Source organism: Falco naumanni, chromosome Z (genome assembly GCF_017639655.2).
Source record: "Falco naumanni isolate bFalNau1 chromosome Z, bFalNau1.pat, whole genome shotgun sequence".
In the NCBI taxonomy this organism is placed as follows: Eukaryota; Metazoa; Chordata; class Aves; order Falconiformes; family Falconidae; genus Falco; species Falco naumanni.
Window position 1 is genome coordinate 62,780,798 of NC_054080.1, and position 25,576 is coordinate 62,806,373.

At 38.8% G+C, this 25,576-nt stretch overlaps 1 protein-coding gene across 1 annotated transcript; it reads left to right on the forward strand.

Moving 5' to 3' along the window:
* The first annotated feature begins 27 nt into the window (after window positions 1-27).
* SGTB (small glutamine rich tetratricopeptide repeat co-chaperone beta) lies at window positions 28-25,169 on the forward strand. The gene is made up of 11 exons (XM_040579076.1): window positions 28-157; window positions 1,387-1,513; window positions 6,519-6,622; window positions 7,398-7,467; window positions 12,207-12,306; window positions 14,523-14,627; window positions 17,479-17,617; window positions 17,705-17,767; window positions 19,904-19,941; window positions 20,189-20,272; window positions 21,695-25,169. Exons 2-11 carry the CDS (start codon window positions 1,414-1,416, stop codon window positions 21,804-21,806), a joined length of 915 nt encoding a protein of 304 aa, XP_040435010.1. The 5' UTR covers window positions 28-157; window positions 1,387-1,413; the 3' UTR covers window positions 21,807-25,169.
* The last annotated feature ends 407 nt before the right edge of the window (window positions 25,170-25,576 follow it).

Consider the following 25,576-nt stretch of genomic DNA (forward strand, 5'->3'; position numbering starts at 1 on the left):
CCGACCGAGCAGCCCGCGCGCCTCCCCCTTCCGCTTTCTCGCTCGCGCCGCGGCGGCGCGCGCACCCGCCCTCACGCCCCTCGTCCCTTCCCACCCGGCGGCGGCGCGGACGGCGGCGGGGACGGCGTTGGAAGCCGGGCGCGCCGCGGCTCGCACGGTAAGGGCGATGCCCTGTCCCTGTGGCGGGCGCAGCTCTGCGGGGGCGGGGAGGCTGCGCGCCGCCCGCCCGGAGCCCCGCGTCCCCGGCGCTCGGGGGTGGCGGGGCGGGCTCCGTCCGCGCGTTCGGTGGGCCCGAGGCGGCGGGAGGGGCCGGGCGGCGCGGCCACCGTCCACCGAGGTGCCATGGGGGGCTCGCCAGCGGCGGGGCGCCCGCTTGTGAGCGGCAGCCCTGTCCTTCGGGCCTGAGCGAGCGGCCCGGGCCTGCCGCGGGGCACGGGCGGGGATCGCTGCCCCTGGCCGTGCCCGTGGGGGCGCGCCCCGTCCGGCGGGACCCCGCGCTGCCGGCCTGGCGGGGCGAGCCGGCGGCTCTCCCGTGCGGGAGCCCGGGTACGGCGGGCGCCGCCGCTGTGCGTCCCCGGCAGCCGTCCGGCGGGGAGCCGCCTCTGCCCCGTCCCTGCGGCGGCGGCTGCTCGGCCTGGCTTGGCTGCACGTCGGTTTGCTCGGGGGTTGTAGGGGGAAGGAACGTAGCGAGGGCTGGCCCTGGTCTTCCCGTTCGTTTAACGCCCTTTCCACCGGCTTCCCTGGCGACTGGGCGAGGTTGTGCCCTTCAAAATTGTGGTGGTTTAAGGGAAAATAACTTGGTAAGTTGGAACTAAAATTTCCTTGGAGTTATGTAACTCCCAACTGATGCTGAATGCAGATCAGACTGAGCCGGTAGTGTCACTGATCACAAGTGTGCACTGTGGTCACAGTGTTCCAGTTTTTTTGTCCAAAGTGAATATAAACCGTTCAGCAGCACAGTGTCATAGAATACCTTTTATTGAAGTGTGCTTCTTTACGTTATTATGTTTATTATTGTGGCTTTTAAATTGATTTTGACTTCAGCATGTGCCCCAGCTTCCAAGCACGTATGTCTTAGAAATAAAATTTGAACTAGAAAAAAATTAAAATGGTAAGTTACTAAATTATTTTAGACTCAGTGAACTCTCCCACGGGAATTAACCTTGAGGAAATCTGTGCTCTTTTACTGATAGTTAGAGGAGATGATTGTAGGACTTCTCCCTAATCCATACAATTTAACCACTTGTTTCAAGGAATCACTTTATTGGGCTTTCTGGTGAAGGGTAAGTTTTCCATCTATTGTGTGTACTTTTCACTGGGGTCATGGGAGGTTGGAATACTCTAGGCATTCGTTTTTCTGAAGTGAGAGAACCTGTTGTTTTTAAGACATAGGAGAAACTCACTAATTTCAAGATGTCATCAGTCAAACGCTTGGTTTATGCAGTCATCCATTTCTTGAGAGAGCAGAGTCAGATGGATACTTTCACTCCAGATGAGCAAGAAAGCTTGGAAGGTAAGTGATAAAGGTGCTAATATATATATGCATGTATAATACCTACACATGTATTAAATTGCTAGATGTATTTTATCATAGAAAGTAACGGCAGTGACCTAACTGAAACTGCCACCAAATATTATCTGTGAAGAAGATCATGATCTTAATGTTTCTGAGATTATTAATTTTAAAACATCTCTCATTTTTAAAATGTTCTAAAGTTACAACATGTGTACTACCTTAAGCAACAGATATTTTGAATCACAAGTTAAGCACTGCTACAGTGCAGACTATGGTAATGATTGTGTACATGTCCCACAGATTTTTGCCTGCTGATTCCTTTTCTCTTTACTTTTATGTTTGGTTTCTTTCTGCATTTTGTGTCTGATAGTAGCTGTGCTGGCCATGGAGGAAGTAAAACAATTACCATATATTGGTTTTGGTATATGGGAAGAACTCATGATAAAATAAATGCTTTGCATTTCTTTTTCACCTGAATAATGATTCCAAACAGTGCCCGGTAGTGAATTCATTTTCAGTATGGTATAGTTTTTATTATACATCCAGGTGCATCTATCTGTAGACGTAGCTACAGAAAGAGCGACTTCTGTGTGTATTCCTCTTTTGACACGCATTCATTAAGTCTTTGTAACTTCATAGTGTCTGTCTTTCTCCTTCATACTGCTCTTATTCCTTTTCCCTAATTCCTGGAGACATCATAGCAGGTGGTATCACAATGTAGAATTAAGCTAGAGAGGAACAAAAAGTCTTAATTCTGCAGTGAACTTTTCGTGGTGTCTATTTAAAAGACCTCTGCGCTGCTTCAGGAAGTCTTCAGTTGTAACACTCAGCCAGAGGAGGAATTTGGAGGCAAGAGAGTGAAGTCTAAGACCAGCAGTGCAATAAACAACATCCAGGCAGTTGATCACTGAGTTATCCGCAATCTGCAGTGTAGAGAGTAGCCTTCCCTGAGGTGCAAGTCAAGTCCTGCTTCTCAGAGGCATAAACTTAAAAAGATAAACCTGGGGTGTGCTTCCTTCCAGTGTCTGTTGGTTTTACAGTGTAGTTGTTCACTAAGCAAGAAAGAGACATTTGTATTGTGATATTCAAAGGATACTGCCAAAAGATATTTTTTTACATCAGAAACTGGAGCATTTTGTACATTTGAAAAGTGGTAGTCATCTATGAATTTAACCTGAATTGGGTTATGATGATGTTCAGCTAATGAAAGAAAGTAATGTTTTTTGAACTCACGTAATGAGAGATGAAGAGTTCTCCTTTTGCTTTTGTAATAAAACTGATAAACAGTGGGTTATATCTGAAAATTTACCTGACAACCTGTCTTAGACCAGCCTTAGCCAATGTCAATACAAAAGAATCAGTTTTAAGATTCTGTTTTCTGAACAAAAAATATTGTAAAACCTCAGCTGCGCTTAAATGGTGATACAAAATTTACCATTTTAATACAGATATGGAATCCTAATTTTAAAGCTGTACCCTGCCAAAAGCATGGTACCATATGTAATGTGTTAAAGGATAGGAGATGGGCATTCTGAATAATTGGCTTGTTTTAATTGTGCAAAATAATCTTTAGTGCATGTGCAGTAGCAGTAGCCCAAATCCCACCCACTGAAATGTTTAATGTTAGATGGAGGTATAAGGGATGAAAAAATTTGACTGATGTTTTTCGTTGGTACCTTGTGTATCTACTTGGTGCCTCTGAAAAAATAAAACACTGTATGATTAAGTGTCTATGCCAGGAAGTGATTTAAACACTTCCCATGCCCCACAAAACACACAAGGAGTTAGAACATTACAAATAAAATTGAGACTTTATCAGTAGAAGTCTAGCATGTATTCAAACCCCATTTTTATTGATAACCTGCATTCTGTATGTTTGAATCATATAGCAATGTCAATGGTAGTGTAAATTTCCTGTAGGGATTTTGTACTTGCATGATGAATAAAAATGCCTTGTTTTGAGAAAGCAGACATAACTGGAAGGTAGACCATAGAAATATACTCTCCTGTAACTTAGGATCTAGAGCAGTGATCCAGATTTCTGGTAGTTAAATATTCAACTCTGTTCTGTGAACTAGAAACTTTACTTCTTCCAGGTTACATTTTAGACAGTGTATATTATGGCAGTTATTTCTCTTTCCTGTTTACAGTTTCTTTTTCTTTTTTATTTCTTGTCTATAGCACCTGTTTCTGTGGGATTAAAGCAGAAACTCACTACAACATGCACAAGGCTTTATTTTTTTTCTTACTTCTAAGATCATTGTACTGCTATGAATTTCTCTAAGGCAGTGTTTTCAAAACAGTGGAATGCATCCCTTAAGGCAAGGGATGCATGTAATGCTGGAGATGGGGAGCCTTATTGTGTAATCTGAAGCAAGATGACACCAAGTACTAAATGGACCTTAACAGCCCAATTAATGTTGATTATTCAGTAATCAATATCCCGCATATCTGCTATGATGTCTTGATGTTGCTTGCAACTTGTGCTTGGACAGCAAAAAAATCTGGAGCTATGTGACACTGGGGATGCTGAGCTGGGCTCCAGCATAGCCCAAGTGCTCTTGTCAGGTAGTAGGTGTTTGTGTGAGTCCCAGCTGTTCAGCAGGGAGGGAGGTATCTGTACTGGTTTGCAAGGTGGTCAGCACAAGCTTCAGCAACTGTGTAGGCCTCTGAAAGTGTGTGTGATGATGGAGATAATAGGGAGAACATATAACTTTGGCCTGATTTGGAAATCAGACACAGGAAAAAACTTAGATTAATAGCTCATGTGGTACCGCAAGTCTTTCCCAAGTTACTGATGATATTGAGCTTGCAGCAGTTGACAGTGCTGCACTTCGGTAATGGGTTCGTGAGATGCTGGCAGTCTAGTCTCTTGAAATACTTTTCAGACAAAACCAAATCTTCAGTCCTTTGATTTTACTGGGGTCAGGTTTTTATGTCACATTAAAACAAGTTAGTTTGTTGGTCTTGTCACAACTTAGTACACCTTCTGATTTGGAAAAGTTTCTGGTTTGGCTATGTTTATTTTCACACAGGTTTCTACTGTTGACTTGCATGTTAACTAGTGGTTATTATTCTAATCTATGGATTCATCCCATAAGAGATCCTAATTTTGTTATACCTGTGATAGATAAGATTGTAAGGGTTATAAACTCCATTTTTCAGTTAAAGGATAACTGTGGGAGTTCACTGTAACAACTGATTATTTCATGGAAGTGCTTACCATACTCAGAATTGTTTTGTTTAAGCATAATTTGCACTGCTGCACTTTGCAGGAATCTCCTGTATGAGAGAGTTTGTTCTCGCAGTTTTAATGCCTTGAGAAGGATAAAGGAAGGATTTGTATTTTAAATTTATACAAAACTACAAATGATGTGAGGCATTCAGGAAAGGGAACGCCTTTAGGTCAAAGTAAGTTTGAGGGGAAAATTGGTAAGTATACTATGGCAAGTGGCTTCCTATGAGCTCATATAAGGAAAAACAAGATATGCGGTTCCATTGATTTTATGATAGGCTTGGTAGTAAGTATTATTAATATATAATTCAGAATTCAGCATGAGTGCTTGCTTTACAAGAATTAAGTTTTTCTACATATCAGTAGACAAAATACTTTAACCCAAATGTTTCAGCACTCTTATTGGGTAATTTAGAACCTGGCAAATTGATAGATTTTTAGCATTTATAGGTTATAGGCACAAGTTGAATGCATATTTAGCAAAGTATTAAATTGTTGCATGTTATTAACATTAATTTTGTATCACACTTGACTCCTTCTGAATAATGTCTATTCTATGTTATCAGAGTTTTCTGAGAAATGACGTCTTCCAGGTTTTACTATTCAGTTTACAAGTCTACTTCTGCTTTTCTCCCAGTTGTGATGTAGAAAACAGGGTCCTCATGTTGGTGGTACTGTCATTAACTTTCAGTAATTTTACTTCTTTAATTTTGTGTCAGGGTTCAGGTTCATTATAATGTAAATAAGAATTCAAATTATATTTATTTTATTGATATTGGACTGAAATTAAATTTAAATTCTAAGATTCAGGTTTTACTGATCCTTAATGTGAATTCAGCTACTCTTGGTTATCTATAGTTCGGGTTAAAAAAGTAGTTTTTCTCTTCAAACTAGGCTTTGCAAAGACTCTTCTTTGTTCCTCCTCAGTTTTCAGTCTAAAACATTTAGATGATATACTTTAATAAAAAACTAGATTCTCAAGATGATAGGGAAAATGATAGAATTCGAGATACTATGATTAACAGAATACATATATCTATATGAATTGTATATAATAATTGTCATTTATCTTCTTTTGTCTAAAAACATGTGAGCACATTGAAAACTTTAGGTATTTGGATCTACTTTTTTTTTTAGAATTACTTATTGTGAGTGTATTTGCATTATTGGAGGTTTGGGACGGTTGTTTATTCCTTACACAACAGAACATGTGAAAGGACAGTGCAGATATTTTTTTTCAAAAAATAGGATAAAGGCTTGTGATTAATGAAGCATTTTACTAATAAACAGTGTCTTCACATTAATATATCCTGTTCTAGAAAAAGGTAAGGAGTAATAAGTATCTTGCATTTATTCTTTACCGTAAAGGGTGAGCCATATTCTTCCAACTATTATGGCACACAAATATGTGGCAGTTGTGGTGTTTTGCGGTGGGGCATGTGACACATGCATAGTTGTATTACAAATTGTGGTGCTTTTGTTAAATACTAATATTTTTATGTTTTGAAAAAAGATACTAAATGATTGAAATAAAAGTTTTAAATTGGTTTAAGAATAATGGCTGAAATATGTATGGATTCCGTGTAGCTTATGTTATTTTTCAGCAAGTCAGTTCTGTGGGGATAAAGTCATCTCTCTTTATGTTCCAAAGATCTGCTTTTACTAGCTGAATAAGGATGTGAGTCACAGCTTTATAAATGAATTAGTGAAATTACACTTCTGTTGAGAAACTAGTGAGTTTTTTGTTGTTTTCTTCTTCCTTGTAAGTTGCAATTCAGTGTTTGGAGACTGTCTTTAAGATTAACCTGGAAGATACTCATCTTGCACCTCCACAGCATTTGATAGAAATGTTCACAAATTCTTTTCACAAGGTAAGAATTTAATTTAGATTCTAGAGTTACTCTGTGAATATGTGCTAAGATTTTATATTGTATACACAACCCTAAAGTGCTGTATAGGTCAAGACATCATGGAAACTTAAGGAAAACATGAAAAAAATGACATTTCCATAGAAGCTTTCAGAATAAGAATCTTTTGGGGCAGTGGGAAGAACTGACTTCAGCTAGACAAGGATAATTCCGTACAGAAAATTACTATGCACTGGATGTCTCATTCTCACTTGAAAAAATTTATCCTTCAGGTAAGCATTTTGCAGTTCCTAGGGATAAATATCTGCGAAGTGCTTGAGTTCATTCGTAGTTTGTTGATGCTTCTCATTCCCTTCTGGAAATAACTTAGTTGTTCAGTTTTAAAAATATGTCCATGAACACCAACCTTAAAATGGGAACTTAAAAAATGTGTGCTAATAATACGTGTTATTTGGAATCCCCAGTACAGGAGGCACAGGAACCACCAGGGTGGCAAATAGGAAAGTCAGAACTAAGAAAATCAAGACTGTAGAAATGTATCAGGTCTCTTCCCCTTGACTTAAAATGGGTGGTGAGCCGTAAGGTTTTTTTAGTAGTAGAAGGCAAGCTATCTTTCTCTTCTAAGGGTATTTAATGATGTTTAGTTCTTTCATACTCCCTGTGCACTACAGAAAATCTGATTGCTTGTTGATACAATGCTGCCCAGAATGAAAGAAGTTTTTAATAAAATCAGGGCTTAAATTTTAATGAAAAAAATCTTGGATTTATTTACATACAGAATGACATGCTGCCTCTCTCAGATTCTTTACCAGAGGATGTTGAAAAGGCTGACCAACTGAAGGATGAAGGTTTGTAATAAACATAGGAATAAACATCTTATGCTTTTAGTAAGATTTTTGAGTTAGCATGGGTAGTGATAGTATAGCAGTGGGGCAATACACACCCTGCACAAAAACTTCAGCTTGTATTCTCTGGTGATTGTTGTGTTGTAAGAGGGCTAAGTGATTTGCTCCATCTGGGGTTTAAGAAAATAGTCTATTCTCTCCCTTGCTCAGGAGGTTGCTTAAGAACTAAGGGGTAACATGTGAAGTCCAGGGCAATGTTCCTGAGTAGTAGAAGCTTTAAGGAATGAACAGTTACTGTTCAGTATACTGTAGATTTCTGTTTGTCCATGGAATTGGTATACAGGTTTCTACTTTATATTGAAAAGGCTGTTTGTTGTCAGATTATGTACTAGCTGAATATTAAAACATTGGTTAAAAGCTGACCCAGCTGAAGCCAGTAGAAAAATTCTTGTGAAATTACTAGGGTTATTTCACATATGGGAAATATTTTGTGTGCTCTATAAAAACTGCAGAAAAGCCAGTTGTATATTTTCCCTTTGATAGGTGTTACTGCTGTTACGTGAGGAAAAGCAGCTGTACTGTAGAATAGTCTTCACTAATGCTACTCAAGAAGGAATCCATTTTGTTTATAATCCATTTATTATAAAGAAAGGGAAGAAAATAAAGGCGTGTAGCACTGATAACTGATACGAAATGTTATCAGGTGGATTGATGCTTTATAGATCATATTTTTTTATGACCCGTTAGATTTTAAGATATTTGAGTTTTATAGAAAAAATTAAGTTTCTAATTGCAAGGCAGATGTAATCCTCTCAAAAATTTCAGGATAATGATGTGGAAAAATTTCTAGGGTTTTTGAGAATGAGTTCCATGTCTGTTATGTTAAAGCTGGTCATCTGTAGTCATGAATGCAGTCTGTTACCACCTCTGAAAGTAAGTTTTCCTAATTGTTGAAGTTTCTCATTAGCTCTTCAGTTCTAAGGATAAGAGTTCAAACAAAGTTAGGTCCCAAGTGAAAATTAGTTTGTAGGTTGTAATGTACCATGCAGTACATGCTGGCTTTTCATTTTGCTGTCTCTTAACTGTCAGCTCATGGGAAGTGAAGAGTACCTGTAGCACTCACTATAGTTATTGGACTGTAGAGATATTCAGCGCTTCCCAGGTGTAGGTGTTATAGCAATGCCTGTTTTAAATCTGTGACTGTCTTTTCATCTGGCAGTCCACAGGACTGAGGAAATGAAATTAAAGTGTGCTATGTGTTAGTTTGTGTGTGGCATTACTAAAGCAATTCCATGTCTGAAAAAACTGGAAGGGTCTAAACTTAGACAAAGGGCCATTTAAAGTGTCAGCTATCAGGGCATTAGTAAGTAGTTTGGAACTGCTTGAAATACCTCTCATTAATTTCCCATAATAAAATCAAAACTGCCTGTCTTGTTTTCTGATGCTGATCTGTCATTAATCCTCCTCATTTTCACACATGTAATATCTATCACGACTATCATTCTTTTCAGTTATGAGTATCTTCTGCCTTGAGTTAGGGAGGTAAATTCAATAACTTGGGGAAGTCCATTTGACCTGTATCTTCTGTAATACTGTGATTCTGTAACTATGCCATTTCCTCATTTCTATCGTACCTTACCAACATAACTTCCCTTACCTTTGTAGCCACCAGCCTGCTCCACTTCAGCTCTTAAATCAGCCCTAGGATTTGTAGAAATTGGGCAATGAATGGCAAAATAAAATCAGATCGCTGAGTTTTCTTTATTGGTTGCTATAAAACCAGGAAGTAATGTACCCTCCAGACTTGTAAATACTTGAATTTACTTGCCTACCCTTGCGTATCACTTGACACTTTGGCTTAATGTAAGCTATGTAGGAGCACAGATTATGTTCAGGTTTGTATAGTATAACAGTGGCTTGGGCGGAAAAGATCTGTGTGTTACCACAGTATAAACTGTAACAATAGGTAGTATTTTCATTATAGAGGGCACACATTCAAAAGTATAACCATTTGTGGTTTTTTTTTTTAAGAACTTTTGTCTGGCATTGAAATAAAATATTACTGTTGCTTTTCCTTTTGTCCTGAATTGCTTAATCTCAGCAGAAATTGTGGGTCTGGCTATTCTTCTGTTTTCCTTTAGCCAGTTTAGATCTGGAGAGAGAGTGCAAAAAAGGTGCCCACTGATACTAACTCCAGTTTAGCCCTGTACCCCAAGTCATCCTTAGGTCAGAGCAGTATGGAAAATTCTAACTTTGATAGTCGATGGCAGTTTTGTTTTAGAGAAAGGTTAACTGCTGCAATCTTGTTGAGCGCAGATAACTTGCAAGTCTTTCATCTGGTAACAGTATTTAGTGTACAGACCTTTGCTTTAGATCAAAGGAAAGAAGTGTAGATAGTGGGGTTGAAGTGAGACAGATACGGTTACATTCTGTGTATATGTTGAAGGTAGACATGCAATTACAGTTTCAGTTTGCTTTCCCACTGACAAGGATTGCTGACCATAAGTCTAGTATATCACTATTTGGAAGAGGTGATTTTGTATTACTTTGATGATACTTAGTTACTTAAATCCAGTTTTGTTTATTAAGCTCTCCATGTTCACAAGAAGTATAGTTGTTTTCAGTTAGTACAGGCACCTAGGACTGCTTGCTTCACAGTGGTTTGCTTTCTGTCGGAGACAAAATGTTGCACTGAGCTTTTCCTGTGAGGTGGATGGAGAACTGGCTGAACAGCAGAGCTCAGAGGGTTGTGATCAGCGAAGCAGAGTCTGGCTGGAGGCCTGTAGCTCACAGTGTTCCCCAGGGGTCAGTACTGGGTCCAGTCCTGGTCAACATACTCATCAGTGACCTGGGTGAAGGGACTGAGTGTCCCCTGGGCAGGTTTGCTGATGATACAGAGCTGGGAGCAGGGGCTGATACCCCAGCAGGCTGCGCTGCCATTCAGCGAGACCTGGACAGGCTGGAGAGTTGGGTGAGGAGGAACCTGATGAAGTTCAGCAGAGGCAAGTGTAGGGTCCTGCAGCTGGGGAGGGACAACCCCACGCACCAGCACAGGCTGGGGCTGACCTGCTGGAAGGCAGCTCTGCGGAGAAGGGCCTGGGAGTGCTGGAGCACAGCAAGGTGCCCATGAGCCAGCAGTGTGTCCTGGTGGCCGAGGCGGCCAGTGGGATCCTGGGGGGATCAGGAGGAGCGTGGCCAGCAGGTCGAGGGAGGTGATCCTCCCCTCTGCTCTGCCCTGGTGAGGCAGCACCTGGAGTGCTGTGTCCAGTGGTGGGCTTCCCAGTCCAAGAGGGACAGGGAACTACTGGAGAGGGTCCAGTGAGGGCTACAGAGATGGTGATGGGGCTGGAGCATCTCCCTTCTGAGGAAAGGCTGAGGGAGCTGGGCCTGCTTAGCCTGGAGAAGAGAAGACTGGGAGGGGACCTTATCAATGTCTACAAATATCTGAAGGGTGAGTGTGAGGAGGCTGGGGCCAGGCTCTTTTCAGTGGTGCCCAGTGACAGGACAAGGGGCAACGGGCACAAACCGCAACACAGGAAGTTCCACCTGAATATGAGGCTGAACGTCCTTACCTTGAGGGTGACCGTGCCCTGGAACAGGCTGCCCAGAGAGGCTGTGGAGTCTCCTTCTCTGGAGATTCAAAACCTGCCTGGATGCGACTGTATAACCTGCTGTAGGTGAGCCTGCTTTAGCGGGGGGTTGCACTAGATGATCTCCAGGGGTCCCTTCCAACCCCAGCCAGTCTGTGGTCTATAGAAACCTGTTGACTTATCCCTTCTCTTGCTTATTTTGGGAGAGAGTTGAAATATTTTGCCAAAATACAAGGAAGTCGGTGAAAGTCTATAACTTTCCTGGTAATTTCTTGACATTTCTGGGAAAGCAGTGCTTCTGTGTGATCTAGCAGTCCAAAGATCTGCAGCTGCAGAACCAGGGACAATCTTAGGCTTGGGCACTCTGTACTAGGACTTTTTATCTACTACTTTGTGACTGGGAGGGAAAGAAAGTACTGGGACTGCTCTGTGTTGGTGAAGAAAGAATGAATAAGATACCATTTGTTTTGAAAGACCTTACTTTAGAATTTTCTTTCCATAGAAAACTGTATTTTTCTATTTTTTCACTGGACATTAAAAATATGAAATATGAAACTTTGTTATAGAGTAGAAGTTCTGAGGTTTGTTGGTGAGAAATATTTCTTCTGAATCATTTTAGATTGCCTGTGCTATACATACTTCTCATTATCTTAACGATTGAGTTATGTAGCTTCAGAAAAGTGGGGTTTATGTGCTTAGTTTTGCTTTTGATTTTCCATGTTATATGAACAGTTAAAAGCAAGTTGTTGGGATATGTGAGAAAGTGAGATTAAAAAGGAATCAACATACAGCCTTTTGGATTACAAGGCTTGTAAAGACAGTTAAGACTGATGAATCTATATTAGAGTGGAACTGCAATTACAATTACACTTCTCAACAAAGTGATCTTTGCTTAACAGCAGAAACTACCTGGAAAGTTTAAAATAGCAAAATGAGAAGGGGAAAGTTTATGTGGTGGACTACAACGTACATAATAAACTTTATGGACATAGTAGATATTTTTATGTGCATTATTCCATGGCAATTTTATTCAAATTATTAAAATGCAATCGTAACTACCATATATAGATGCTGTAATATGGCTGCTCTGTATCTTTCATACACAGCACTGTTTCTTTTAACCACTAAAGAGCTTTTTATAATGTATTTCAGGTAATAATCATATGAAAGAAGAAAATTATGGTGCTGCAGTGGATTGTTATACTAGAGCTATAGAACTGGACCCAAACAATGCAGTCTATTACTGCAACAGGTAAAATAAAAACAATACACAGTCTTCATTCCCAAACTTCATTAACGTTATTCAAAGATAAATTGTGAAGTAGATCAAAACAGCATGACAATATGAAACCCCCACTATTTAAAAATATATCATGTTAAATTTACAAAAGATCCAAAGCGGAAGTGAGCTCATTCAGTGTATCTCTATCAGTGAAAGGTGTGATACGGGCTTTAAAATTACTTGTAACACTTAAGATCAGATTTTTGAGAGTTAAATTGTCTATATTAAATCATAACATAGGCTGTGCTTCCCAGTTGAGAGTAGTAAGAGCCTTTTTTTCTGATGTTCTGGTGACTCAGCTGCCATCTCTATCTCCCCTAATACGGAATTTCCCTGGAAAAAATATCATTGTAGGAATACCACTTTGGAGATTTTAAGTGTTGTATAAATACACAGCATTTTATGCATGACCTCTTGAAAAATAACAAGGCTGCTGTTGTTAGTTTCATTGTATAATCTATTCTTCACCATAGTGAAGACATAGTGACATGGGAGCATGTGAAGTCTGGAAGTGGATGTTAACCCAGCAGCAGAAGTATGCTCTTTCAGTATACTACCCAGAAGACCAGCATAAGAGCAAAGGCAGTATAGTCTGTGAGCCTGCTGGAAGCAGCCTGCCTTTAGAGCAGGGGTCCTCAAACTACGGCCCACGGGCTGGATACAACCCCCAGGGCCCCCAGTATTTACAGACCCCCCTGCCCCCCCCCCACTGGGAGTTGTGGGGGGGAAACCAAGCAGCTGCAGATGACTGCCTGCCACTGCATCCACGTGCGGCCCCCTGGTTAAACAGTTTGAGGACCCCTGCTCTAGAGCCACTCTGCTCTACACTCGTCAGTGCCCCTGTTACCAGAAGGATATCTTGACTTGTTGTCATTCTGGCCCTGTGGCACTATACCCAGTGGATTTTTCTATTTTTGAGCTGTGCTTCCATTACTGCAGAATTTAGTTTGTGATAAATACAAGTGAAAGATTCAGTGTTTCATGGCAAGCATAAAGAGAAAGAAAATGCAGTTTACTTATTTTACGTCTTTCAGATGGCAGTTCAAAGTGTGAATCATTTATTTTCCTTGAGAAAAGTTATCACACAAGTGATTTTAGGTATAAAATGGAAATATAAGACCAGATTGAAAAGCTTCCAAAATCACTGAAAGTTTCCTTAGTAGCATGGGCTTAAGCACCAAGTCTGTAATCAGCAAAAGCAGAAATACTTCACTCTGTGTGCTGTGTCATCACCACATTTCTGAGGACCAAAATTAATCTTGATGTCAGTAACCGCAGTATTGTATGAAGTTATTTAAAAAGACAGGCAGTTGCCTGGAGTAATGCAGTATTTGAATAAATATAGGCCTTATTCTTATCTTTCTTAAGCTAGTTTGGGAGCAGTGGAGATGTATTGCCTTCAACAGTATTGCTTTTTACTCACACCAGCGAGAAAAAGAGAGACCTGAGATGCCCTAGAAGTTTTAACTGCCCATATAAATTTTTTGTAAATATGGAGAAAACATTTTTTGTTCAAACACATGGAGATTAAGCATGGGAAATTTCGATTATTAACCTGTTCCAATGTCCTTTTTAATTTGGGCAAGTCTTTAATATTATTGTATAAAGGTCTTCAGCCCTTAGTATTTGTCTTGTATAGAGATGCAATTGTAGTGTAGTAATTCTGAGATTATTGAGAAATGTTACCCTGATTTATGTTGCAAGCATGAGCTTCTGGATGAAAAACTGAGCAGCGAAAAATCACAGCATTCCTTTGAATGGCAATAAACCAGTACTTTTTGCTAGAAAATGCCAACTGTATAAAAAATTTCTGCTTAAACAATGATTTTATGTAAGTTATTACTTCAGAGTGTTACTTGTAATAGGATTTATGATGTATTTTATGTATAGTCATATGCTGGTTCTAAAACATTAGAACTATTTATCTTTTGTGTCCTCAAAGTGGAGTCCATGTTCTCAAAAGCCCTAGTCTAGCAATGGACTGAAGCACATACTTAATTCAGAACATGTGCTTGTCCTACTTGATTTGAGGAAAGCTGAGGCATTACCTAAATAGTGACTTTAGTCAGTAACATTAAACATGTCTGAAGTTAGTCATGGACATGTAAATATCTAAGCTTGGGGTTTTTTTCCTTTTATTGTTTTTCTGACAAAGGTCTCTCACTTCCCTCCCATCTTCCTCTTAGGGCTGCTGCTCAAAGTAAGCTCAACAACTACAGCGAAGCAATAAAGGATTGTGAGAGTGCCATAGCAATAGACCCAAAGTACAGCAAAGCGTATGGGAGAATGGGGTAAGCTAATACAAATCTGAGTAAACACTGAAGACCCAAGTGTAAATCACCGTAGATTTTCTGAAATAAGTGGAGCTAGGTTGTTTTATTTAGCTGACATTCTTATTCTGAAAATGTAGCAATTCTTTGGAGAGGACCCTATGAGGCTGTCAGCTTCAAGTTTTTGTATGTGGTTGATCTCAGCATTTTCATATCAGATTTCATCATTTTGCATTTTTTTTCTTTCAGTTTATCAACTTTGCAGATTTAGTTTTGAAAGTTACGATGTATTTTTTCTACCTCCTACCTAGTTATGAATAACCAAAATTCTGCAGATGGAACAGTGACTCTGTTAATGATGCTGTTAGAGAGAATTATAAAAAAGTATCGGGGCTTCACTCTAGCAGGAACAGAGGCTTAACTTTTCTGTTCAATAGGTCTTTGGAAATAGATGTTTTAGCAAGCCTAATCCATGTACCTTTGGCAGTTTTTCTCAGTCATGTCTGAGAGATTAACTGTATAGCCTCTTTTGGCAATGGGTCTGATTAAGTGCTATCTGAAAAAAGTGTCAGGAATGCTCTGAATGAGATACCTACTTGAGTGAAGAGCCATTCTTCCAGGATGTGTAGCTTTGCATTTGCAATAATCAAACATATTGTGGGTGTGGGCTGAATGCTGCATAAGGCTTCTGAGGTTATATCTACACTAGTAAATTAAAAAATGCTTGTGATTGTTCGTTGGGTCAGCTGGCACAAAATGGCCCGTGTCCATGGTATTAAAATCTAGTTTGTAGTGTGGAGTGGCCACATCCAAACTGCCTATTGCTAAATTATGTTGGCTGGTATTAAATTCTGAACCATGCCCCAAAATTGTCTGGGATAATGCTTGTTGGCCTGGGACAAAACCATGGCAAGGGGCATTTATTTAAGACCAAATATGATGGAATTCTATCACTTGAAAACTTTCAGTGGTACAGTTTTACTAATACAAATGTAGCCTGACTGGCTTTTAAGATAATTCACTCACTTTGAAACTTTAGGGAATATTGAATTGGTTTTGTCCTATTTGACTCTCTTTAGATTGTTTCTTCATATAGCACAATCCAAGATTGCCTGATTTCAGTGAAATGGAGGGAAGCTACAGGCTGATTTAACTGGAAATTGGAGGTTATTTTAGAGTTCTGGGTGTAAAACCAGTGTGCCTTTTGATACACAATGTAAGTGGGATCATTCTCAGGCAATAAAGCTTCTCTTTTTGATTGTCTGGTTGTTTTCATAGAGGATATATTTTGAGCTACAAGCCATTGTTAACGCAGCAGATGGATATGGTAGTATTTTTGGCATAGGCTGAATGAGGAAACAGTGCTTGCTTAGTAATAACTGAATAAAACAAGTGCAGAAAAAAGTCTATATGACAAAGCTGTGTTTTCTGATTGCATTATGCTGGCATATCAGTTTTTCTCAAGATTTGACAGAAACTCTTTACATGTCACAGAAAGATACAGAAGTGCCACAGAAATATGCACAGATGGGAGCCAGGTAGATAGTTAAAGTAATACTTCCAGCATGACCCTGAGAGGGCACTTGCCTGGGTAGGAATTGTGAGCAAGGAAACCGCTGCCTGCTCTTCTGACTTGTGCTGTGTTCCAAGAAACAGAATTTTACATACTTTCCTTGTAAAAAAATGCAACTGCGACACAGCAATGCCAAATTGCATTTCTTGTCTGGTCAGAAACTATTCTGTCAAGTCAATAGGCCAAAAGGGGAATGTTGGTGCGTTTTTGTTACGGGAGTAACGGTGTTAAGAGAGAAAGCATTGATACTACATGGATTCCTCAAGGAGCATTGCTGGAAGCTCCTGGAGTTTCATACTGTTACTGAGCTCATCATCACCGAGAGTGATGACTGTGACTGATGTATCTAACACACTCAGCTCTCTTGCCTGAGTTAAAAGACTAAGGTCTGTTAGAGGGCATTAGCACAGGCTTATCAACCCAGTCTGTGTAGCAATGGTCGGTGTAGGATATACCAAAGAGAGCCTGGAGTACTAAATAGTGAATGTGAGTTACACAGGTCTTTCACAAAATGTAGAGAAAGTCAGTTTAGTTTTGTGGCTGGCATAAATTGAAAATACAGTAGAAGCAGACAGACCTGAAACTGCAACCAGGTGGACTTCTGGAATAGCTCGAAGAAAGATGATGTTTTAAATTTGAAAGCAAATAATGTTTCAAAAGTAGTAGATTTGTCCTGTGCTGTCCTGAGCTGCTGGAGAAGAATCTTTTTCAAAACATTAAGCAGATTTCCCTGAATCAAGGGTTTTTTACAGTACCTTAGGAATGTTGCTGCTATCCTGTAGAATCCATTGTCAAGCTGTTGAAGTAAAAGATCTGTAAGGAGAACCTTGTGCTGATCCTAAGACAAAAATCTATTATGCTGAAATTTGTGGTTCCAGTATTTGGTTTCTTGAAGCTGCAGAACTCACATTAAGGGTATCTTTGCCCTACTTACCCATGCTATCCATCTGAATAATCTTTTGGAAGGACTGGAGGAAATACTTAAGAGGAATTCCTGAGCTTATGCAAAAAGTCACAGATGTTGGATCCAGTTGTGCTTTCAAATACAGACTAAATCACTTGATGATACCAAGGAGCTTTTAATGAAACTTGTATATACATGGAACAGACAATGCAAGATGAGTTCTTGAGGGATCATCTCTTCTGCAAAAACAAGTGCTTACACTAACCAGTAGAAGCTTTAACTTAGTGTTCAAGCTAAAAATTAGTTGTGAGATGCTGTTTTACTTAGAACAGAGGGTATCATTATCTTTTGATGGTAATTTATGTTCTACCCAGGATTTCTTTATTTCACATTAGGTTGGCTCTGACCTCAGTGAATAAATATGAAGAAGCAGTTACCAGTTACCAAAAAGCACTGGATCTTGATCCAGAGAATGATTCTTATAAATCAAATTTGAAAATAGCAGAACAGAAACTAAGAGACATGTCCAGTCCTGTAAGTTAGCTCCATATCTATTTATTTACAATAGTTTTAACTGGGATTTTGTCGGTAAGCTTATCTTCAATTGCAATTTGTTTGTAGACTGGAACTGGACTGAGTTTTGACATGGCAAGCTTGATAAACAATCCTGCCTTCATTAGCATGGTGAGTGTATTTCAAGCTTTACATTATACTGTTTTAAAACTGAAGTTCTAAGAACAACTCTTGTTTAATAATTCAAGTAATTTTAATGCTTTTTATGACTACAATGATTTAATTATACTGAATTTAAATTTTCTAAGTCATTTTGCACTGAAAACAAGAAGCGAAGCAGAAATCTCCTATAATGCCTGTCTTTATTTCCAATTGATTCTATCTTACTTATGAACAACAACATGCATAGATGAGCTACGCTGGTTTTGTAGATGGCACTTGTCAACAGCACGGTGAAAATTTCTGTTCTACATATAGCAGTTAACAAACACGAAGAAATCACCTCTGAAGTGAACAGCAGTTGATTCAGATGCGGTCTTCCCAAGACTAAAGTAACTCTGCTTGGCGAGAACCACCTAAGAGACCCTTCTGTTCTTACTCTGTCAAATTATCACTGACATCCTTAAGTGCACAAGACTTCATGCCATGTGCGGACAATGAATATAAATAACATATAGTGCATTCCTTTACTTCCAGTACAATGGCAAATGGTGGTTTTGTCCCTCTGTGGTTTTTCTCCAGGCACCGCTTTCTTAGCTAAATGGTATTAATTAACTTTGAAGAATGGAATTTAGAGAAAAAATGCAAAAAATACTGATTTCCTTTGACAATTCAGTTAAAAGTTTACTGCCCCTCTGGTAGCTTCATTAAGACAGGATGTTTCAATCGGTGCTTCTGTGTAAAAGTGCACTGTATGCAAGAGAGATCAATACATCTGGTCTGATACTATGGTCACAATAACAGAGATGGTAGGCAAGGAAGAACCGAGTGCGTTCTCTGATGGCTTTAGTAATTAAATGGCACTGGAACTCTGTGTACCACTGCATTGGCCACATGACTCAGTCTGCATCTGTTCAGAGACAAAAGATGTACTCTTCAATATGGAGCTAACTATGGGGAAAGGATTTTTTCCTTTATTTCCAGAAGATGCCTGGTCAAGTGGATAGAACACAGGGCATTCAGCCAGGAACAAAATAATTATTTTCCTGTGGCGTAGTTTTTGTCTTTAAGAAAAAAACCTGACTCACTGTCTGACCTCAAGATGGTTACTTCTACTCTCCATTTTGGGCCCCTAACCTAGATCAGACTTGTTACCGATGGAAGAAAGACAAAAAATCCTGTATTACCCATAGAACTGACCTGAATGTGGCATTTTATAGCCAACTGTAGACTCAAGAAAAGAGTTGGTTTATTTTTGATATATCTATGTAGACATATATTGATCATAAAATGAATATTGTACTTATTTGATTTTTGTAGTACATTTAATAAGAAAGTGAATAAGCAGATACTGCATTGTGTCTGTTGATCTTGTGTTCGTACAGACACTGATGTCTGTAGGAATTATGTTACTAACTTTAAAACATCCCCTGGTTTATTCTATAGTATCTGTCTGTATACAGGCTTACACTGTGGTAAACACAATATAATTTTTGAGGTCTATTATGAAAGAGAAATTTAAATGAACTTACAGTTACTACAAAGTAAGAAGATAGGCAATTACCACAGAACGTACATGTTACCACAAAAGCATGCCACAAAGCAAGTTCACACACGGGTTTACTCTGCAATATTTTGTGGCTTTAATCTTAACAGTTTATACCTAGTAGTAACAGTAGCTGCAAAACTGATTTATCCAAGCCAGGAATCAACAAAATACAGACCTTTTTCCAAAAAGCCCAACAGAAAACCTTTGTCTTTGGAAGTTGTGGGTTTTTTTCTCCTAGTATGTGTTGGGGTTTTTAGGGGTTTGGTTTTGGGGTTTGGTTTTTTTAGGGTTTTTTTTTAGTTTTCTGGTACTGGGTTTTCATGTTTATTGTAGTCTTGTTTTTTATGTCTGACTCGGCAACCACTGTTTTTTATCTAACATGTAACAAATCGTCTCAGCTTCATATCCTTGAAGCAGTGTTGGTCTAATAACTGGTCTTGCTGGGGACCATGCACCTCTGTGCACATAAACCTAGGTGAAGTCTTAGATAAAACAAAGAATACAGCATGTGGGTTTGGGTGGTTTTTTTCTCAGAGTTTCCACAGTGATACCTAAGTAGTAAATGTGTTATAATTTCACCTATATATTGTCTATTCTAGGCAGCAAGCTTAATGCAGAATCCTCAAGTTCAACAATTGTAAGTATTAAAATGGAGCATCATTACAACAAGTCTCTTTAGGGGTTTGAATTAATAAGAGAAAAGGTGGATAGCGCTGTATTCCTGAAAATGTAATTTTATTTTTGCTTACTGTATGTAAAACTACTGCAGATTTTTCCTCTTGCAGTTTATTTCCTCCCAGCAATTCAAAGAAGGAACTTTTATTTATTGCTTACTGTAAAGGTTCCTGCATACCCTAATGCCAACACTGTGCTAACTGTTCCAGGATGTCGGGGATGATGTCAAACGCCATTGGTGGCCCTGCTGCAGGTGTTGGTGGCCTGTCAGATTTGTCCAGCCTGATCCATGCGTAAGTAAGAATCGTATAGTTCTGTTACATTTGTAGAAGCATCATTGTGCAACATCTGTTTAAAAGGGATAGTGTCAAGCCAGTTACACTGTGGCCTATCCTCATTGTATGCCTGATTATTATTAAAACTGAGAACTTACTTTCCACTATCTTGTTTGTTTGCTTTGTACATTTCCATCAATTGGAATGACTGAACTTCGTGCTCAGTTTCACTTTCTGGTTCTCATTGACCGTTTACCTTCTAAATGCCACTTAGTGAAAATGCCTCTCTAAATCTTAAGTACAGGTGCTTTCAAATTGTGTTGATATTTACTACCTGACATCCCAGACACTAGTTAGAAAAGCTACAGATTTACTTAGCACAGGCTGCAACAAATTCTGCTCTGGCATCCCTCCATTTAGCTGAGGAAGGCTTCAAGGAACTCAGTATCATGAGGAGCAGCTCAGGAAAACAGGATCCAAAGCTTTTATAGTGCAACAGTAATGCATCTGGGAAAAGTCTGCACAAAAACATACTACTTCCTTATATGACAAGACCTCTTGAAGGGCATACAATTTTACTTTATTTCAGCATTCTAGCCAGTTTCAACCTATTTTTAAGTTTTGCGCCTTTAGGGCAAAAACTGTATGTGTATATACATATATACACAGACAGGAATGGGACCTCACAAAATCAAGGGCTGTTTTCACAAAAACCATGTGCTACACCTAGATCTGTGAAAATGGTGGCTCTCCTTCAGCCTGCACTGTCGTTTAAAGGAGTCTTGATTGGCAAAATGCAGAAGTTACAGAGAAGCCTTGCCAGGCTGTTCACAAAGCAGTATGATTTACTTGCTTTTTCTAGTAAACCAGTGTTATGCTCATCTTTTACATGGAATTAATCTTACCTATTAATTTAACTCTTTAAGCTACAGTTCTTATGGAGATGGATCTGTCATTATTTCAGTCATACAAGACATAATTGTATGCCTACTTTCTACTAATGATGTCTTGCTCATAAGTACAAGTCAGCAGCAGCACAGTGTGTTTCTGGAGAAACTAATATAAGGCTGCACTCCAGCTACAAGAGTGGTAATCTTAAACAACTACAATAGATCCTCTCCAAAAAAAGGGAGCAAATCACTGCAGCAGATTTGTTGCTAAATTTTAGTTTACTGAGTATAGTAATGCTTTTTCCTTAGTGTTACTAAGTAGAAGTAATAGTCCTAAAGAGTGAAAATGAAAAGCTGATAATCCTGTCTGGAGAGACTTTACCTAGATAAAGTCATAATGCTACAGCTTTCCTGCATAGTCTTACAATGTTATCTTTAATCTTAACTCGCATATAATGCACCTTTCAGTTGTATTGGGATATCCTGTTTTCTTACAAATGCTGCTTGTCAGGTTTTTTTCACATGTTGATCTTAAAACTGTTCAACACAGGGGGCAGCAGTTTGCACAACAGATACAGCAGCAGAATCCAGAGCTCATAGAGCAACTGAGAAATCATGTCCGGAGCAGATCTTTCAGTGGCAGCACTGAAGAGCATTCCTGACTTAAAGGAAGCATGTGAATTGGAATGGTATATAACCCTAAAATGCATACCATAGTTAGTAGCAAAAGCACCGTTGTAACTCTTCTGCTTGAATAGAAGACAGAAAACTCTTTGTGCGTGTTTGAAAACAAGAATTAATCTGTTAAACAGATCTATTGCACATAACTTGGAACATATCGTTTATGTATAGTTACTCCTCTGAAAATTAATACACTAAATAGGTGTTCTATTAAAATCCCTAAGTACAAGTAATTTTCAGTATGTGCATTAGATTGATCTCCAGGGCTACTGAGTAGGGAGGAGTTTTGTAGTGGGCTGATCATTCCTAACAGTTTAATTCTAAAACCCCAGTGCAAAAGGCATTTATTGTTATGGAGAAAATCGTTATGGGTGACTCCCTGTCAAATACTGAAGCAACAGGCCCATCTGATACGCCCCCTTTATAATGCCCATAAATTGGTGTTGGAGTATAGAGTGTGACTTAAACCTACTGCTTGAAAAGTCTGTTTCTTTAAGTCTGTGGAGGGGCTGTCATGGGTAACTTTGAAATATTTCTCAACTTCATTGGGCAGGAAGGAGGGAGATGAGTGCATATGAAGGAGTATCACAAACTGTAGGAAAAGAGGAGACACTAATCCTGAGCAGAATAATACACATAAATCAAAGTGTGACTCAGCTTGGGATAGGAAAAAGCATTAAGAAGTTTTAGGCTTTTCTACTGCCATGTATACCCTCAAATCGTGACGGTAGCCCTGGAGGTCAGCATTATGGCACTATTTTCCTAGGCATGGCAAACTGTATTACATTCCATATGTATGCAGTATTTAATATAAGCTTAAAATTCTTAACTGTAATAAGCTAAAACTGATCCTGTGACTGTACAGATAACTAGTACTGAAAATTGATCAAAAAATAACCGCCTCAGAAAGGATTCTTTTTCTATTCCTGTGTGATAAATCAATGGTTTAAACAATTATGATTTTTTTAATTTTCATCACACATGTCTATATTAAGTGATGGTTATATATGGCCAAGTTAATTTTTTTTTTTTCACTCTATGGTATTTCTGTTCTTAACCCCACCTTTTCTTGCTCAGTTAATCTTACTCTTTCAGGGACCACTACTTTTCTGTATTTTTATTATGTTGTGGTTTTTTTATTCTGCTTACTGTTCACACTGCTTTCTGGTACAAGGCACACTTGTTTTTACTCCAGGGAGGTTCTCAGCGCTCACAGTTCTTTGTATATCCAAACTAATTTGAGGAGCCTGCTTTGATTCCTAAGACGATGTGATCTCTGCTGGCCAGTAAGACTGGAGAAGGCATGTGGTAGAGTAGTAACAGACTCCAAAATGGAGAAATACAGAGGAACTCCTAGACTTCAGGCTTTATATCTGATTTACCTTGTGGTCAAAAAAGAGCACTTCTGATAGAAGCAAACACAAATTTTGTGTTAAGTCACATACTTGACTAACATATGCTACTTGCACATCTATTGTATGATTCTTCCCTTATTAAAATGGGGGAGAAATGCAGCTGATCCAAGAAGAAAAGACTCGGAGAAAACAAAAAAATAGGAAATACGTATTACCACCTGTTGAATAAAGAGGTAAAGCTTAACAGAGCAACTTAAACAACTTTGAAGACATTTCATACTTTATTCAATAGAGCTTGCCCATACACAGCATTAAAATGCTTTTTTAGTTTCTCTATATGGCTGCTGTAGCTGCCTTTTTGAGGCTGTAGAGATACTTAAGCTTTACATTAAATAGATTTCCAAGTAACACCTTCTGATATAGCACCTCATGACAAAGAAAATACTTAACAGGACCTTTTTTTCAGAGGTACCTCAGATCCTGAATCTAATCCATTCAAGAAAACTGCTACTTAAGTTGAGTTACATATAACGGTACTGGATACAACTTAAAAGAAAGATCAATGCAGGCTGTAGAGGGGCTACAACTACTGTACAAACACTGCTTGCAGTAGTGTGTTGTGTCAGCAGAGAAATATTGCTCCTGGTATTTCTCTTGTTAAAACTTCCCCATTCCCCTTAATTCTCTTCCATATTTTCAACTGTTCAAGGCAAGTTTTACTGTCTTCAGTAAGGAGAACTCCAAATCCAGAGTGGAGTGCAAAGCACTGCAGTATCTCTCTCACTCAATTTATCCTTACTGTATGATGGCAGTCTTCATGTGGTCGGTACCTTTCTTCTACTTTTTTTTTCTACTTTCAAGACAAAGTGTCAAGAGCCTCTCAAGATTTCCTTACAAACTACAAAAATATGATAATATTCAAAGACTGGCTGTAGAAGTTGTACTGTCAAGTACAAGCCCTATAGATTACTGGATTTATGGGAGAACTATCCCCAAGATTAAATGGGATGAAGCATTGGTGAGTTATCTGAAAACTACTCTTGAAATAATCTTTATTGAGTGGTAACTTTCATTTCACATACTACAATATTGTCATGTCTAGGTTTTGTTCCAGGACAGATATGTAACCAGAGTATTTATTAAAAATATTGATGGCATAAGCTAACCCTTAAGGAATGTGCTACAAATGGCACAATACTTAACTTGCAAATGTTCTTTGCTGCTTGTATATTAACAGAAAAGGCTTTATAGCCTAAATAAAAAACAGTGAAACCAATAACAGGAATTGTCATTACATGCTTTTCCATTGAAACCAGGAACAGAGGGATCATTTATGCTAAAGTATTTTGCCTTGAATAGGCTAGATTGTTTCACAGTCATACTATATCTTAGTCACAGGGTGAGGATGGGATCTCTTCCTGTGTAAAAACTGCACTTTATTTTGCACTAAAATTTTTCATCCTCCTAGATCAAGTAGTAAGCCACTATGCCCATAAATACTGCTTTAATTTAAGGTCAATTGCAGCTAATTATTTAACTGAGTAAATATGCATTTAATACCTAATAGGTTTTGTGTCATTACTGTTCTATCAGCGTAAGTGTGATAATTGTTAGAGAAGAAAATGTTTTGCACTCTAATTGTAAACTCCTGTAACCTGCTTGCATGGAAGTATATTCTTCTAACTATGCCTAATTATACAACAGATCTAATGAAATATTCAGCTTAGAAATTGTTGCAGTTGCACTTTCAGTTTTGTAACAAGTACAAAGTAAAATCACTCATGCATACTGAGAAAGAACTAAAGTCTGCACTTTGGGATTCATAACGCTGTTTAGGGCTACAGAATGTCATACTAGTAAAATGGAACTTGTCTACCATTTCTGTATCTCTCCTACCTCTTATTACCATATGGTTACATCTCCTTCAACATGTGTAAGTTTAACTTGAAAACAGATTATAAATAAAGTTATTTACTTTTTTTGTCTGGATAGTTGTGGGTTTACTGTTTTAGTTTGCTGATGTACCTACAGTAACAGGTAAACTGCATAATACATGTTTATGTTGGTTATTCTGCGTTTTCTTAGATGTGCAGTATATAGTTTGTTGGTTTTTTTCCTGTAGGGACTTATTGCCTCAATTTATTAAGCTGGTTCTAAATTTATCCAATTTTTATAAATTGAAATCCACATTTAAAGTGTGGCGAATGAAGAGACGGGATGCAGCTTGATGCAAGCAAATGTCAATTTATTGTACAGAAGCACAAGTTTTTATACTCTTTCAGAAGCTGCGCGTTTTAAACAGATTGGTTCTTGAAGCTAAGCCTTGCATACTAGGCAATCCCCGATTGGTGGTTAGCTGCCATCAATTAACAGCAAGGTGTTACCTTACCAATTAA